The sequence below is a fragment of the Rhyacophila brunnea genome, unplaced genomic scaffold (genome assembly GCF_057557595.1).
Source record: "Rhyacophila brunnea isolate RB1 unplaced genomic scaffold, BYU_Rbru_1.0 scaffold_24, whole genome shotgun sequence".
In the NCBI taxonomy this organism is placed as follows: Eukaryota; Metazoa; Arthropoda; class Insecta; order Trichoptera; family Rhyacophilidae; genus Rhyacophila; species Rhyacophila brunnea.
The window spans coordinates 23,201,522-23,219,683 of NW_028232904.1; the positions used below are offsets into that span (position 1 = coordinate 23,201,522).

Genomic DNA, 18,162 nt, shown 5'->3' on the forward strand with positions numbered 1-18,162 from the left:
TAAATAAACCATATTATTATGAAGGCTCTGGAAACAAAAATGGCAGTCTCCATTTTTGCAATATATTGACCAGTCATTAAGAATATCTTACATCATGCTTATAATATATTGTATAATTTCTGAAAAAAGTATTATAACATGTTATATATTATTATTAGTATACAAAGAATATTTCAAAATATATTTTTCAGTAATTATACATGTAAGAAAGATGTAAGACATTTTTAATGGCTCGTCAACATATTGCAAAAATGGAGACTGCCGTTTTTGTTTCCAGAGCCCTCAAATTATGCTCTTTTTACATGATTATGTTGATATTGTTCCTACTATCTTTAAGGTTTAGAAAATAAAAGGCCAGAGGGTGAATAAAGAAAGAGGCTTATTATGGCGATTGGATTCCGCCATTTTAGTTTTTAAATGATTCTTTTTTAATCTTACGGAATTAAGCAACGCACAATGAAATTTTATATTTTAATAAAAAATCATCTCAGATATTCTCCATAATAATTGAATTATTGATTACTCCCAGAAAGGATTCGCTATTGGAGTTGATGAGTTATTGAAAACAATTTTGACTTCTATATCAAACAGGGAACAACTCCAAATATCAAGGTTTTGAGTTGTTTCCTAATATAAAAATGGGTATCAATATAGTAAGAAAATAATACCTTTTTCCTTTTTTTTATCCATCATAGACAAATAAATTAACACAGTTGCTACTTGGTCAGCGGAAAGAAAAACGTATTCAATATTGTTTGTTTATTGTTTTGTAAATCATATCAACATAAACAATTTTGTATAGCAAAATTACTAGTGGTAATTCCTGGGTGAGGAGTATCAGATTTCTGTAGCAATCATACCACTCAACATTACATCAGTCACATACTTTAATATGCATGATTTCTTGTCAAAACAAAACAATAAAGCGAAAACGAGGTCAGTATTTCTTCAATCATAACTAGATCAGTAGGGTCTGTTATAATTTGTCAATTGCGACTATGTCTCTTGTAATATATTGTAGTTTAAAAATAATAAGGACAATCGATAAATCCTCACTCTCATCGAGTCCGCCATGCGACGCACTACTATCGTCACGAGTCCATCACTTGACGTAGTCAATCGACTTTTCACTAGAATCAATTCTCTCAGTTCATTAATAATACTCAATCCCATCGATCTCACCAGTACATCTATACCTGCGACTATAAATTCACGCTATCATCTCTTTTATTGTATTTATTGTATTCTTGTAATAATCAATAAACTCTCCCCTCCCTGGTCCCCACAAGTGGGGAACACACATCACAAATTTGCTTTAATAGAAAAAAGTCGCCTGTGGCGCTATTATACTTCATGACTATTAACATTTTAAATTATGTAATTGAAATATGTAATTTTTGATTATTGCATGTCGATACTCGGCAACTTCATCATTAAAGTAGGGAATATGTATTAAAGATAGAAAAAAATCGTTAATATTACACTGAATAGGTGACTTTAATTTGAGCTGAAACATAATTTGAAAAATGTAGTGTGTTACACTGCCTTTGTCCTTAGCGATAAGTAGGAGGTCCGCCAAAGATCCTAGCCTGACGCTCCGCTTGAGGATGTGGGGGCCATGCTCCCCTCACAACATCAAAGCAACAACGACCTTCTATCACTTCCACCTCATCTACCGCCCAACTATCATTAATTAAAATAAAATATTCACAGTATTATTACATATGTATTATACTTCAAAACTAAGTGGAAAGATAAATTAAACACATTTAATTATTTTAATTAAATGGGATATTTTAATTAGTTTGTAAGAAATCATCACCTTGTCTTTGTGATTTAGACGATTGTCTTTAAAAAATAACTTTGCTTAATATAATATCACATTAGAAATAAGTAGTCTTGTCTAGACTTTGTCTCACGTCTGTTTTTAGTACAATTATTATTCTTAATACAATATTTTCATTACATTAATTGAATTAAGCAAACACGAGGTCTGTTTCAATGGAATCAAAATATTGTTTTCTTGGAAAGATTCCTTATTATTCATATTCATTATGATAAAGACAGTCAAGAAATAGGCACAGAATGGTACCTATATTATACATAATAATATTATTGTTTCAACATTTAATAATAATATTTGCAATTTGTAAAACGCTTCAAAATTGTAAAAACTAAAAGTTAGTTTTGTCATAATTATTAAAACGCTCATAGCTTAGATGGTGGATGGACAACGGTTCAAGTCCCGCTGGGCGTCGTATTTTTTTCCAATAGTTATTGTATTTTTACCACGTTTTTATTAGTTCGTATTCTTGTTTGCCAAGTAAAAATTTATTCTTGTTTGTCCAAGATTAGTATTGGACGATTGAAGATTTTTAACTAACTTCCCGACTAGCTAGACACTTTTTAAATATTTATCAGAACACGACGACAATGCACTTTTTTAATACTTTTAGCCATCTTTAAGCAGAATTAATTGAATTCATTTTTAGTTAATTCTGTTTTGTATGGAAAGTTATTTCGGAAAAAAATCGTAAAAAGTAAAACACAATTATTGGTTGCTAAAAGGGTCCTGGTAACAAAATTATTAATATATACGTGTGTTACTATGGAAATCAATATGAAATGTCAAAATGACATTTCAGTATTCTATATTTATTCAGTATTTTTATCAAGTACAAAAAAAAGTATTTATTAATACATAGAATTGTCCAGTGTATATGATTCAACAGAAAATTTAAAAACGTTGTATATACAAAAGTTCTTTTTATCTTGTAATTATTCTGGGGTGTTTTCAAATTATGTGTGTTTAATAAAAAAAAATGTACATTCTTAATCTTGTGAATTATACGTTTAATAAAAATTAATATTAAATTATTAACAAGTGCATATACGTTATAACTATAATTTGGAAAGATACCGACACCATGTCCGATCCTAATAGGATCATATGGGCCTCCACAGGGTAGAGGTTTGTATTAACAGATTTTGTTTTTTACGAGAAATGGATGTCAGCCACTTTCTCAACCTATTAGGTCCATACCCTGACTCACACACAAATTGAAAAAAAATATGTGTACTTGCCAGATCCAGGATTCGAACTTAAGACCCACGGCGTGATAGTACAACGCTTAAGCCGCGCGGCCACTGGATAGTAATAATATTATTACCTAACGTAATATAACCTTTGCTTTAATATACAAAGTCCTTAATTGGTAACCAATAGAAAAAATAAGTTTTTTTTTTGCACTGATGCGCGAAAAGATAGCCAAAAAATTTGACATTATTTTATACTATACGGGTACAATTAATACTATCAGCAAATTACTTTATAATAATATCGTCATCTCAATACTACAACTAGATAACATGATTTTCACTATTTTTGAGATTTTTTTTTCGACCATGTCCGATCCTGATAGGATCATATGGACCTCCACAGAGTGGAGGTTTGTATTGACATATTTTTTGTTTTTTACGAGAAATGGATGTCAGCCACTTGCTTAACCTATTAGGTCCATACCCTGACACACACAAATTGAAAAACAATATGTGTACTTGCCAGACCCAGGATTCGAATCTGGGACCCACGGCTTTATAGTCCAACGCTTATGCCGCGCGGCCACCGCGGTCACGTTATGAATATTATGATTTCACATTTTCCTTCTCTACAAAATGATTAAACTAGGTAAATCAGAAGTTAATGGGTAGCTACTGTATTAATTTTTGTGTTTTAAAGTAAATAGTAAAGTCCTATTCATTGCATACTAATTATTTTTAAATTTTAATATTATGTTGTATTAAATATAAGCTGGATTTGATTGTTTATGAATATAATATTATGCCAGTACGATGGAAAAGTACTATGAAAACCATAACAAAAAAATATAGAAAAAACCAAAAGTGAAGTTTTGAAACCAATTCAGTTTGAAGCAGTTGAAGGCAGGCAGATAATAACATAATAATTTTTAATTCAGTAGCATATAAATAATTAACATGCTGATGGAAAGGCTGATATGTCGCTACGTTTCAAAATCAGCCAAGCCCATAATAGATGAATAAAAGAAAAATAGCTTTTTGTTTTCTCAAGTACACAGTCACAAGGGTGAAAGTTTATATTATTTCAAGTAAAAAATATTTAAAATTATTAAGTTCCACAATTCGATAATGCAGAAATATAAGAAAGCAGTATTTCTTTAGAAATTCACAAAAAAGTCAAAAATACCTAAAGGTGGACTGAAATCTTTTGAAATCTAGCGACACATATCTACTTCGATATCACACACAGGCACTTAAGTGTTATTTTTAAATGGCCATATGCATAGTAGTGCATATGAGTACGTAAGTAATTAAAGTGACACCTATCATATCGTCACCTCAATACTACAACTAGATAACTTGATTTTCACTGTTTTTATGGTAGCTATTGAATATAATTCTACATTTCCTTTTCTACAAAATAATAAAACTAGGTAAATCAGAAGTTAATGGGAACTGTATTAATTTTGTGTATGAAAATATAAGATAACTTTAAAACGATAAATGCATTAAATAAATAAAATAATACATGTACAATATTTGTTCATATAATTGAACATAATTTAATTGTTCTAATTGGATAAGCATAATTTTACATTTTTATTTAAAATAATATTGATTATAGCCTAGATTATTAATTTAGTTAAGTATAATTTAAATTTCATTTTCTTGACCATGGCCAAATCGGAGTTATCTAATTGTAGTATTGAGGTGACGATATATATATATACTGTATAACATATTATCGTCGCTATAGAATTGGTTTGTCGAATATCCGTTTTTGTTGAAATCAACCTTTTAATGCAGAATGATTTTTTGTATCTAAATGCACCAGAACCATCCTTTTCTTTAAATTACTTTGTAATGAATACAGCATTCATATGCTGTAAAAACAACAATTTAAATACCTCCGTATATTTAAATACATTATAATAAAATCTGTTTTTCGTCTCCTGAACATTTGACATTTGGTCTATTCAGTGAACCAATCCTATAGCGACGATATTGTATTATAGGTACTGTAAAGTTATTAATACAATAACCAAAACTCTTACAAACCTTGTGTGCAAGAGCAATGATGCTATATGAAAAAAATACGTGTCATCTTACCCAGTCCTTGCAAAGTTGCTCCAATAAAGAATGACTGCTTCAGATAACAGAGCTTCACCCTTAGTGTAGTTTCTTGGGAAGTGGGCCAGAGGGCCAGCTGCTAAGGGGGCACCAAACAGATAAGGTAGCTCTTCTCCGTGAACGCAACCCTGCCGCTGTAAATGAAAAACAAAATTATTATTAAAATTATTGTGTATATTATAATCCCCACTTCCATAAAATCGTGAGAATAGTTTGAACAACTTAAAGATAATTTTATTTGGTCATTATAATAAGAAAAAATATAATAATAATATGAACATCACCAAAATGGCAAAAAGAAAACGGTTTGAACTTAAGTCTCTGTTATTACGATATTAAATTGTATAACCGCACTGAATAAATGCAATCACATTACAGACTAGTTAGTGGATTCTAACAGATTCTATATTTCTTGGGTGGATAAGGGTTCTGGAAGATAAAACGGATTAGAAAAAATGAGTTGACGACAGAGGTTTGGAGCGGACCATTTTTTTAGTTGCTCCAGTCTAGCTCCGCTACGGAACCTAATACTTGTTTCAGCTCCACTCTATGTATACAAAATATAAAAAAAATAAAAAAAATAAGAAGTTTAAATAATGTTTATTATACGTTATTTTCATTATTAATTCTATTAAACAAATTTGTCTTTCATTGTTTGCGTCTTAGTGATAGTAAAACCAGACCACGTAGCCATCATCAATATCATAGAAGGTTAGTGTCTAGTATCCTATTAACCCCACCCCCTCCTAGATCTGGAATCTACCAACCAGCATCACTTTCAAATTGTCCACTGCTAAAAGCGCCACCACCCATTTAATACGTCACAATAATAGAGCTATAGAACCACAGTTACACAACATCCCCCACAGGATCAATAACGCAGAAATTTATTCCAAACTTAAACATTGCCAGCACTCTTTCCGGGAAAATAAAAATATCATACGAACTCACACAGATACTAATAGGCCACGGAGCGGTGCGAGTCTATCTAAAAATATTTTAATTAATGGACGATGACTGTTGTCCATGTAATGGCTACACATCTCAAACTGTGTGGCATGTCATCAACGACTGCCCTATACTAGTGAGGAAGCGATGGACTCTCAGAACTCGATGTAGACAGCATAACCATGAAATTGACCTTCAGAAACCTCACGAAGTACTAAGCAATAGAACAACATAAGAACATTACACAACATATTTAATTCTGACCATAAAGAAAATTGAAGATATAAATGGAGGAACATAATTAACTACACATCAATGCAACTAACCCTCTCAACCACCTTATATGAAAAAGCAAGGGCGTGGTTATTTATATATTAAAAAAATACGTCAATGTTTCCAGCAAAGTGATACGGTCTGATCGATGATGTAGGTATGTATTTTTAGTTCTAAAACGTATTAAAATTCTGAAAACATACTGTATATAAAAAATATAGTATGCGTTGGACACAACATTTTAAAATAAAATATAAATGTATCAAATTTATGTTTGGAGTCTCGTGACTAAAATAATGTATACTGTAAAAATAGAAACTCTTCACCCTGCTGTCTGGTAAAGTATGTAGATATATATTTTTTGTAAAATTTTGTATTAAGTAGCACTTAGAAACTAATACGACATTCCGAAACAACACGAAAACACTAAAAAACAGGTAAGTCTAGACTGCTCTTAAAAAATGAAATGTAACATAATGCCTTTTAAGCCATAAATAGTGGGTACTTGGCATTCTTTTTTTTTAAAAATCCGTTTCTTTTACAAATTAGATGCATACGTCTTGTCTTAAGATAGGTAAAGTAAAATTATAATTATATATGGAATTCACACTCGAACATTTATTTATTTGAGAAAACAAAACACTGTCTGAATAACAAATGAAAAATTAGGACGTTCACAACATGTGATTTACATTATAACAAATTAATATTACCTTGACAAGAGAGAAGAAGAAAAAAATAAAAAACATAAACACAATTTTATACAGTAAATGAAAATTTCAAAAACAAAATTCACAGCACATCATTGAAAATGTCTATATTTTGAGGGAGATCATTGACTAGCTTTGCACCCTCATGTCCGGAAACTTGTACATATGCAGTTCGCCGTATTACACTTCACCGTGAAATGTTGTATCGGAAATATATGGCAGTATAATAAAGACTCTCCAACCTCTTTGGGTCGTATAGTACTGACATTCTTGTCATGCTAAATAAAACACGGTAATTGTCAGTTTAAACTTTACAGGAAGCCAGCGGCAAAAAAAGGAGAATAGCCGATATACTGGATTATTTGTTAGGTTAGGTTTTCATTCTTGAATTCTTGAATTCTGCCAAAATCAGCGATGAAAATTGAATCTAATAAAATTGGAGACAGTATAGTATACGCTAATATCTTTCCGATAAGAAAGTTCACGCCGAACTGTGACACGGTGAAATGTTTTACGTACAATTTACATGTAACCTTGCACCCCTCATTAATGGTGCCTGCGTATATATTCTTTACATTCTATAGTTATAGAATCTGTTATTCTAAGGCAGTAAAATCTATGCTATCGGCAGCTATCGAGTGTATTTTATCATATGTATGTATTGAGGTCATGGCCCCCACAAAGGGAGGGCTGACAGGGCTCTAGCCTGGGGGCCCAGGCGTAAGAGGGGCGTGGCGTGGCAGGTCAACCAGTTAAGCGAGATATACACACACCACAAATTTGCTCTAATAGTAATAAAATTTTGCTTTATATTTACTTTTAGTGTATTGTCTGACTAATAAAAATGACTATTTATCAAACATGGCAAAGGTTCACATGTTACTTAGCTACCACAAAAGGGGGGTAGCAATCAGAGCTTTAAAATAGTGCCGATAATTCAAGCGGATTTATTTAAAAATACCAAAAATTGCTATAAATATACATTATATCCTTTATTTTATACGGATCCCTGATGTTCCACGGGTATGTCATTTGAGAAACACTACTGTAGAACACCACACTGCCCTTAACCTTAGCGATAGGTAGGGGGGGCGCCAAACATCGTGGCCTGGTGGCCTGCTCCAGGATGTAGGGGCTATGATTGAGGCATTATAATTGTTACAATAAGTTAGCCGTCTAAATGGTCTATCTCTCTAAAAGTTAACATATAGCACTTTCATGTGAAAGGGGGTTAATGTGACTTCACGTGATAATGCGCGACGTACATCATAATATAATCAAAGCTTTACTCGCTTTTCTGCGGCAAAAACTTGCATCTATTAGGTGTAATATAACATGCAATAAACCCACAGTTGCCAGCATAGTTTAAACGGAGGCGACATATTATTATTTTAATCAACAAACCTACGTGTACATGATAATTAACGGCAATAAAATCCGAAATGCAATTATCGCAAAGTTTCGCCGAATGGAAGATGGCGGAATCTTCGCTCGGGATCTTCTGCTTCTAGTGGCGTATCGCGTCTCCACCCGCGTGGCGGTAATAGGATGTTGGTTAACACTAATGACTTAAGTTTCGTGGCTGCAAAGTTTAGCAGACAAATTATTGGTTGGTGGGCGATTCGCGCAATGCAGATTCGTCCCCGTGAAATTAGTCTGATTTAATAATAATTCAATTAAACTATAATAATAATAAAATTATTTTGTGTTGGGTACAATCAAATATAGAAATATTCACAATAATAATATATAAGTCAATATTTCGACCTAACAATTAAAAATATATTAATTGACTTTTTTCAAAAAGAATTTTTCTATTGATTTTAATATATTTTCTCAGAATAAAAATTATTATGTATGTTCAATAATTAGAATGTAACATTCTTAAATCTTGATTAAATTCGTTGAAAAAAAAATATTAGCAAGTTCAACTAAGTTACTACACAAAATATCTTGGAGTAATCCATGACGTCGCTTAGTAATCAAAGTAATAGCTACATTGATTTAAAGTACAAAAGCCGATAGTCAATGTAGCTCAATTCTGAAAATCGCTTCAAAACGTATTATAATAGCCATTAGTTAAAATTTGTCCTAATTAAGTAAGGCGCCTTGAGCATTGTGGTCAATTTGCACGGGCGCGAAACCCAAGAGATGCACTTTCGTTTCCTGCTTTTTTTCAAAAAGATTTTTTCTATTGGTTATAATACATTTTCCCAGAAGTTTTTTCAAAATTATGTATGTTCAATACATAGAATATTACATTCTTAAATCTTGTGAATTATTCGTTGAATAAAAAAATAGTTAATTAAAAATACATACACATGTTGTATATCAATAGATTGACCATATAATCTCGCATGTTAACCATCATATAGGTCCTATATTATAGGATATAAGCAATGAAGATGCCGAAAGGCGAAACCCGGGTTGCAAAAAATGACTCAAATGGAATAGTACTAAACTTAAATCCATTAAAAATTAAATCAAGTACCTTCTGTCGATAGTATTAGTACTTTTTTAATTAGTTCAAAAATTATGATATGACAGCAAATATAGTGATAAATTACGGGACGTTATAATTATATTTAATTTAAGAAGTAATTATTTTTTGTAATAACTCTTTTTGACAGAAATAAGCCGATATTGATAAACCAATTTTATAAATTGTTTTGGTGCGAATTGTATACTGTTTGACAAATGGTAGATGGTAGGAAGTGGTTGGCAAGCAATCGTTATACCCACTGGACCGAGAGTCAACGCTCTATACTTGATCTGATGGAAAAATTCTAATCGGATTTAAAACACCCCTCAGATTGAGTCGTTAAAATCAACCCCGAGTCAAGTTGTACGCTAGTTACGAGTAGATGGAGTTATAAATATATAGCATGACATAATTGTTTTATTTGATTTATGATTACTGATTTTACTATACATAATTATTTTTTATTTTAAGACTTTTGAACATACGTAATTTTGAAAAACACTTTCTGAGAAAATATATTATAACCAATAGAAAAAATCTAAAACACTGCCTTATACTTAGGTCAATAATTTTTATAAAGCAATCATTATTCGTAGAATTTTTATTACACTTGCATGGTCAAAAACATACTCGTAGCTTATAATAAGTATCTTTAGAATTATCTTCAAACGTGTGAATCTTGCCCATTTTTTGAATAATAAAATGCCTATTTCTTGTCAAATTTGGGATCACAGAGATTATTAATATAATTTTTGATCGTAAATATTTAACAAAAATAATCTCGTCATAAATTATACTAATGATTTTAATGCGTTTAAAAATTAATAAATGTAAAAAATACCGCTGGACATTCATGTACCAAAATATGACTATATTCTAAAACATTAGAGCGAGAGGTTTAAAAGAACACAATTTTATATAATAAAAATACTTTTTGCAGTCATCAAATGTTTAAAATAAATATAAAGGATGATAAAGCTTCAAAATTATATAAATAAATTATCTACAACGTTTAAGGAATGTCCAGGATCATGGTTTGAAAATGCAATAAAAGTTCCATTTTGACCTACGCTGAGCATGTCCCCCCTTAAGGAAAACCAAAATAACCTGGATAAAACCTTCGCTCATTAATGCATTAAAGACGTCTTACTGTGTGGATATGCAGCAGACAGGATAAGATAAATATAGATTTCTTTTACATGAAAGTATTGAAAAGAATATTTAGGGCTGTTCAAGAAGATGACATGTAATGAGGAGCTGTACACACTTAATTGGGTCGAAGACATCACGTTGCATATGAAAATGTAGAGACTGTGCTGGATTACCCACGTGCATGAAGGAGTTATAAGTAAGGCCGACTTTAATATACGCAATCCTCAAGAGCACGAGAATACCTAGAAAGGCCAAGATGGCAAGACTGCACCATGAGACAATAATTAAGACACTGGAGAGTGGCAACGCTGGATTGTCAAAAAAGAGGGATTTTTTTTTGTAGACCAAAATTCACCAAGGGTTGTAGTGCCATAAATGATAACCAACTCGACATATTTTTCATTTGTTTATAATTTTTAATATTCATTATACCTACTTTTTACTTTTTTGTATAAATTTTGATAAATTAAATTTAAATTAGGTTAGGTTAGGTTAATCATTATAATATACCAGAGTACATGCTTGATTAAATTAAATAATATATACTCCTGCATATAATTAATTTTAGTACATATTAACTTATTAAAAGTAATTAAGTGTTTACAAGTAATATAATATATCCAAACCTAAAAGGTACCTACTCTGTATCTAGTGTCTTTGTGAGGAGAAAATTTTGTCAACAGCTGTTGCACAAATATTAGTTACTTTACCTACTAATAACTTACTTGAAATACAACAGTATTTCTAAGCAGTTATTAGAGAACTTTAGACAATACATTTTAAGCAGTTATAAATGTCTTTATTATTTAAGAAAATACTCAGTAATATTTTTAGTTTATTAAATTATTACTAAGTGCAAATACGTTATAACTTAAAATCCACGCGTCAAATAGTAATTAGGAAACTTAATTGATGTCTTGATTTAAAATACAAAAACCGATTGCCAAAAATAACACAATTTCATAAGCATTTCATCTAAAAACTATTAGCCATTTTTGTCGTAATTAAATTGGATGCCCGTAGCTTACTTGGTAAAGCACATTGGCTTGAATTCAATGAATACAGGTTCAAGTTCCTTAGTAGTGTTGTTTAGTAGTGTAGTGTTTTAAAATAATAATGACGTATATTAATGTTAGTTTATATTATTTTAAATCAATGCTACCCATCAATGACGCAATAATATGCCTTCAATCAGTAAATTACGTCATGGTGGAGTGGGACATAGACTGTCAGTTAGTACTTAATCAGATTCTGGTCAATGTTCTTTACTAAATAGTCAATTACGCTAAAATTTATTAACAACTATGAATGCGTGCAAGGTGTTATCTCGATTTCCAATTAAATTATTTTCCATGATTAGTAATTTTAAATCAAGCTATTTTTCAATATAAGGCACTGATTTTTAAACTTGGGGCTCTAAGTTTGATTAGGTGCCAGTGAGGTCATAGTATATTTATGTGATTTATCAAATGTTTGTGATTTTTTCACTTTTTTTCTTCGACCATATCTGTCATTTAGTTTAAGAATTGTTGCTCGCCATTCTTTTATTATCTTTCCAGGTTATACAAGCATCCCGTAGTTTCATCGTATAAACTCTGTAGATGGTATTTCGTATTTTCAGGACACCAAAAATTGGCTGTCTTGAATAACAGGTATAGTACTCGTCACGTAACCTAGCAATTTGGAATAGATTTTTAAAAATAATTTTAATCTATTTGAATTATTTTGAATACTAAAATGTAAGTTAAGCCAATCCGGTGCCTGGTATTTACTAATACAATCATACGGAGTGCGTATTACACACAAATCTTGTCACTGTGTGCAATTGCAAAGTTATGTGGAGGGTACTATAAGCCAGATTGAAGTTCTCTTGAATACTAAGACTTGTTATACGTAACTGAGCCAGGTTAAATGGCGCTTTTTGCAGTGGACTGTAATTTTGAATAGTGAATTACGAAGATAGGGGAGAAGGTTTAAAGAGGATGCCATTCACTGACCTTTTAAGTTGAGAGGGCTAGCGCAAGTTCAGTATTCACGCATTCATGCACTGGTAAACGGACGGTTCGGAATGTCACTCTTACGGTTTCACTTAGGTTTTGGGAAAAATGATGATGACAAGTTTAGGATGAATGATAGACGCGACGTTCGCTTAAACCGTATTAGATTTGAACAAAGGTTTAACAGATGCATTTTATTTGAGTCACTCTGTGGTTAATGCGGTTTTGTACGTATCGTATCAGATAGAGTCTTAGATTTAACAAGCCTAGGCAGCTTGGCTGTCTTGAAGTAACTGAATTAAAATTGCAATCACAATCGACTCATGACCCGTAACTGATGACTTGCAACAATATCTGGAGATTCGAGGCATGTGAGAAGAAAGGAATGCTTGCCACCATAATTGGTTCAACCAACTGTCAATGTGATTAGAGGCTACTTGGTTCGCTCTAGTATCTTTTTGTTACTGCTAATTTTACACCACTATACACCCAGTATCTGGCGCAAAAATTATCCTAACTACTAATACATACCTATCATTTACTATCATAGTGTGGTCGTACAGGCAGAAGTCACTAACTCCAAATACACAGTTCTGAGATAATCAATGTTTTGTGTTTTTGGTATTCTTAAAATGGTTGTAAAATCTTTATTTTTTGAGTTATTCATTATTTTTATTTTTTAATATGTTCAATAATCTTTAATCGTGACTTATGCCAGTCAAGCAGCATTACTTTTTCTATATAATGACATTAATATCACAATTTCGTCAAAACTGGAGTTAATGACTTCTGCCTGTACGCCCTCGATAGGCAGTTACTAAGAAGAATATACTGCTCTATTATATATATTTTTCGTTTACCGTTTGTACTATGTACTTATTTCGTAAGTATAGTTTTTTATTGAAACTAAACATTTTCTAAAAAATGTATCAAGAAAATAATAGTGTAAGTAATATAATTAAGTTAGTGTCTATATTTTTAAAATACCTAGTATTGTCTTGACAAAAAAAACTTTACAGACTGTCAGGGTTAAGCTTGATAATAAATTGCCAAAACGCACGTTCGACATTGGCGCAGTCGAAAGAGAAATTGAGACAGAGAGAACGGCAATAACGAAGTCGTGTTGAGGTTGTGCTTAAAACTTTGAGTTTTAAACTCTTTCTAATCTGCTGCTCTCAATTTAAATCTTTTTACTTGAAATAAAGAGACATATCATTTTTATTGTCTTCTTATATTTAGTTTTATTTTTTAAATTTTTTGCCAATGCAGATAAATTTTGGACAACGCGTCACATAGCGTATCCGGAAATTTGTACGTCAACAGTTCACCGCAAGACACTTATTCGTGCGACGTAGTACGTGAAACATGAGTTCGTGTAACATTTAATCAAATGACGAGTTCTTCGTTGAACATTATTCACCGTGGAATACATTTGTACGTATGCTACAAGATGTGCCGAATTTTATAAGATGTCTTTACTAGGTTAGGTTAGGTTAGGTTAGGTTAAGGTTAATCTAATTAACTACTATTTGCAAACTCTCGACGCATTTTGTAAGATACGTACAAATGTATTCCACGGTGAAATGTTCAACAAAGAACTCGTCATTTGATAAAATGTTATACGAACCCATGTTTCATATATAACGGCGTACGAATAAGTGTCCCACAATGAACTGCATACGTACAACTTACATGTAACCGTCACATAGAATACCAAAATATAATACACATTGAAGTAAATAATAATATTAATGGGTTTTTAAAGTCTCTCATTAACAATCCACTGCTCGATTAAGGCTTCATTTACTTAATTGTTCTGTGGCGGTCAAAAACCCCAGGCCATGTCAGCGCAATTGTGACAATGCGCTGATTAACGACTAACACAAGTGTGGTACATCACTTAAGCTACGGTCAGCATATTCTGCAAGTGTGACATACTTCGATGAGAGACAAACAACAGATCCTGATAAGAAAAATGTCGCGAAGTTGCCACTATGCGTCGGTCGTCATATTAACCTACATAAATAATGGCTTGCTAAATTGATCGAATATTCATTTATATAATTATAACAAGGTAAAAAGAACTTTTTAAATACCACGTTTTTAAATTTTCTGTTGAATCATATAAACTTGACAATTCTATGTATTAATAAAAGCTTTATAGTGTACTTCATAGAAATACTGAATAAATATTAAAGAATACGAAAATGTCATTTTGACATTTCATATTGATTTCCATAGTAACGCACGTATATATTAATATTTTGTTTTGCTAGGACCCACTTAATAACCAATAATAGTGAGTAGTAAATAATATTACTTTAACCGATTTTTTTCGCGAAACATACAAAACAGAAAATGAATTCAATTCTGCTTAAAGATGGTCAAAAGTATTAAAAGAATGCATTGCTGTCGTGTTTTGATATATTCTAAAAGTTTCAAATGTCTAGCTAGTCGGGAAGTTAGTAAAAAATCTTGGACAAACAAGAAAAAATTTGTACTGCACAATAAAAAATCTGTACCGGACAAACAAGAATACGAGTTAATAAATAGCGAGTCATAATAATTGATGGAATGTCAGATTTTGTCTCAGTATCTCAGTAGCAGTACGCTCTATCATCGTACCTCGGACTGAGCCGATGTCACTGATCGACACTCGATCGTAACATCTCCGATAAAGCGTATCTCACCGCGTGTACATTGCGCTGTTAACTTCGCTCTTGTCATTGTACTTATTATACAGTTAATAAAGTCGCAGCCTTCTGCTCATCCATTCTCACAACAAATCTTCTTCATCATTTATGATCATCCAACTGCTTTTCTCTAATGTTTTCGGTTCCATACTTATCTCTGATACGCCCTTATTTACTGAAAATAATAATACTCTTATATAATATTACAAAAAATATATAATATTATTGTTCATAAAATTTAATACTTAAGTCAACCCTTCTTTCTAAAAATATAATATATTTAATATAAAATGACACTCTTGTTGCTTGACTTTCTGGAGTTCAGTACAACATATTGAATAAATCTCCGTATTTGGTTTCCTACTTACAATTCACGGAGATATGGGAGGTACTCATAAATCGAGATTTAACAGTTCAAATAATACCCTTCTATAGATTAAAGATATGTACGGGGTAAGAAATAAAAAAAATACTTGAAGGAGGCTGTATGTTTTCTTAATAGAGAAGCGATTCCCAACCTGTTAAGCGGAACATATTGTAATAAATTGTTTCAGTGTAATATTCCAAAATGTGTTAATTTATAAATTATTGTGATTTGTGACAATCTTATTATTAACGTTTTACTATATTTTATTACTTTTTTATTATCATGTTTTATGGTCGATTCCTTGAACATTTATAATAAAAATAATACTACGCAAGTAATTACAATCTGTAGTGATTATAACGCCATATGGAAATTTAATTAAATATCTATTTTTAATACCTACAATCAAAATTAAAAATTTTAATATTAAGACGGTACTTCAGTGAAACGGCAAATAATTTTCAACTATAGGTGCGACGAAATTTTAGACTCGCTGGCAATCGGAGAGCGAACGTTGAGCTGTGAATACGTCAATTTGTTTCGTGATGACGACGGGGGTATTAATTCTTAAATAATTATTAAATCGTATAAAGATGACTAAAAAACGTTACCCACTTACTTGAAAAAGAAAACGTGTCAATGAATATATTATTATTGTTATTAATAGAATAATAATAAGAAAATTAAATGGATGCATGTTGGGTTTATATGACAAAATATATTTCGTTTGGCACGCGTCATTTGCACAATCCGCGCATCGTTTAGCCACGATCTTTTTAGACCATGCCTCAACTGAGGTATAATAGCCTTTACAGATTTTGAGATTTTACATCGAATACAAGGTTTTTAGTCAACATTATAGGTACACATTTTGATTATTGTACATTATTTTTAATTGGTTAAACGTTTTTACCAAAACTTGATGGATTCAGGTTCGAATTACTCTCGGTATAAATATTTTTTCTGAAACTTACGTTTTTGAGTTGTTTCAAATCAAGTAAGTGCAATTGCGTTATAACTACATTTTTGAGGGTTCCTGACACTGGTTTGTAATAAAGTAAATTAATAATAGAAACGACAAAGGTTGATTAGCAACAATTACGCAATTTGGAAAGCGCTTCAGTAAAAATTGCAAGAAGCTTAGTAGTTAATTACATCACAATGGGCACAAATTCCAGAGGCGCGGATTCGAATCCCAGTGGTATCGTATTTAAAAAAAAAAGATTAATTATTATAATATAAATATATTATAATATTTCTAACTTAGGTATTTTCAAATTTGGTAAGTATGTATAATGATTATAATGATAAATTTCACATCAAATGTGGCTGAATTTTGATAACAACACCTGGCAATTAATATTAATACAAGCTTAAAACAATGACTAAACGTCATACAGAATATTTAGATGAACAATCACAAAAATTCAAAAACAATAGTAGATAATAATGACACAATCACTGCTAACTTTTTATTTACCACATTTAAATAACATGTTAATTATATATAATGGCCAACGACTCCAAACGCGCCAGTCGCGGTGTTAGCACTAATGAGTTAAGTAAGCCAAATGTACAGTAAGACAAATGTATTGCAAATCATACTAAATACTTTGTTCTACACTTATGATGGTCGAGAGATAATGTGTCGGCTTATAATGTCACTGGTGTCGGATTCTACTATGTAAAATTTACATTATGTTTTTCAATGTGTGTAATAGACGTTATAGGTTGAGCAATTGGATAACATCCGTTACTAATACAACCTCGACTCTGTAGATGCCTTTAGAATTATTATCTTAAGATCAAACACAGTGATTAAATAAAAACATTTGTTTGTTTTGAGTGAATTTTAAGCTTTAGAATTCGATCGCACTGGATCAGGTTCCATTAATAGTTTTTATTTAAATCACAGAATTATACAATATTGATGAACGTGGGATACTTTATAACAAGCGATGGTTTCAACAATATATTATTGTTAATAGTTATTCAAAATGTTCAAAGTATTAAACGAATTGTACACGATATACAGAAAAAATTTAAATTAGAATAGTACAAAACACAGTTGGTACAATGTAAGCATGTCACCAGAGAAACAAAAATAAAAAATTACAAGATAAAAAGAACTTTTTATATACAACGTTTTTAAATTTCCTGTTGAATCATAAATAAACTTGACTTGACTAGCTTGAACGATCAAAAAAATTGTACTTGATAGAAATATTGAATAAATATAGAATACTGAAATGTCATTTTGACATTTCATATAGATTTCCATAGTAACGCACGTATATATCAACAATTTAGTTGATAGGATCCCAGAACCCTAGCAACCAATAATAGTGTTTTACTTTTTACGGATTTCTTC

General features: G+C 31.2%; 1 protein-coding gene across 1 annotated transcript in view; it reads right to left on the bottom strand.

Moving 5' to 3' along the window:
* Window positions 1–18,162, bottom strand: part of LOC147069230 (neuroligin-1-like) — a 253,110-nt gene that overhangs the window by 15,273 nt on the left and 219,675 nt on the right. Inside the window, exon 10 of the mRNA XM_085951636.1 lies at window positions 5,149–5,303. Coding sequence (XP_085807762.1) covers window positions 5,149–5,303 — 155 coding nt within the window. The remainder of the gene's footprint in view (window positions 1–5,148; window positions 5,304–18,162) is intronic.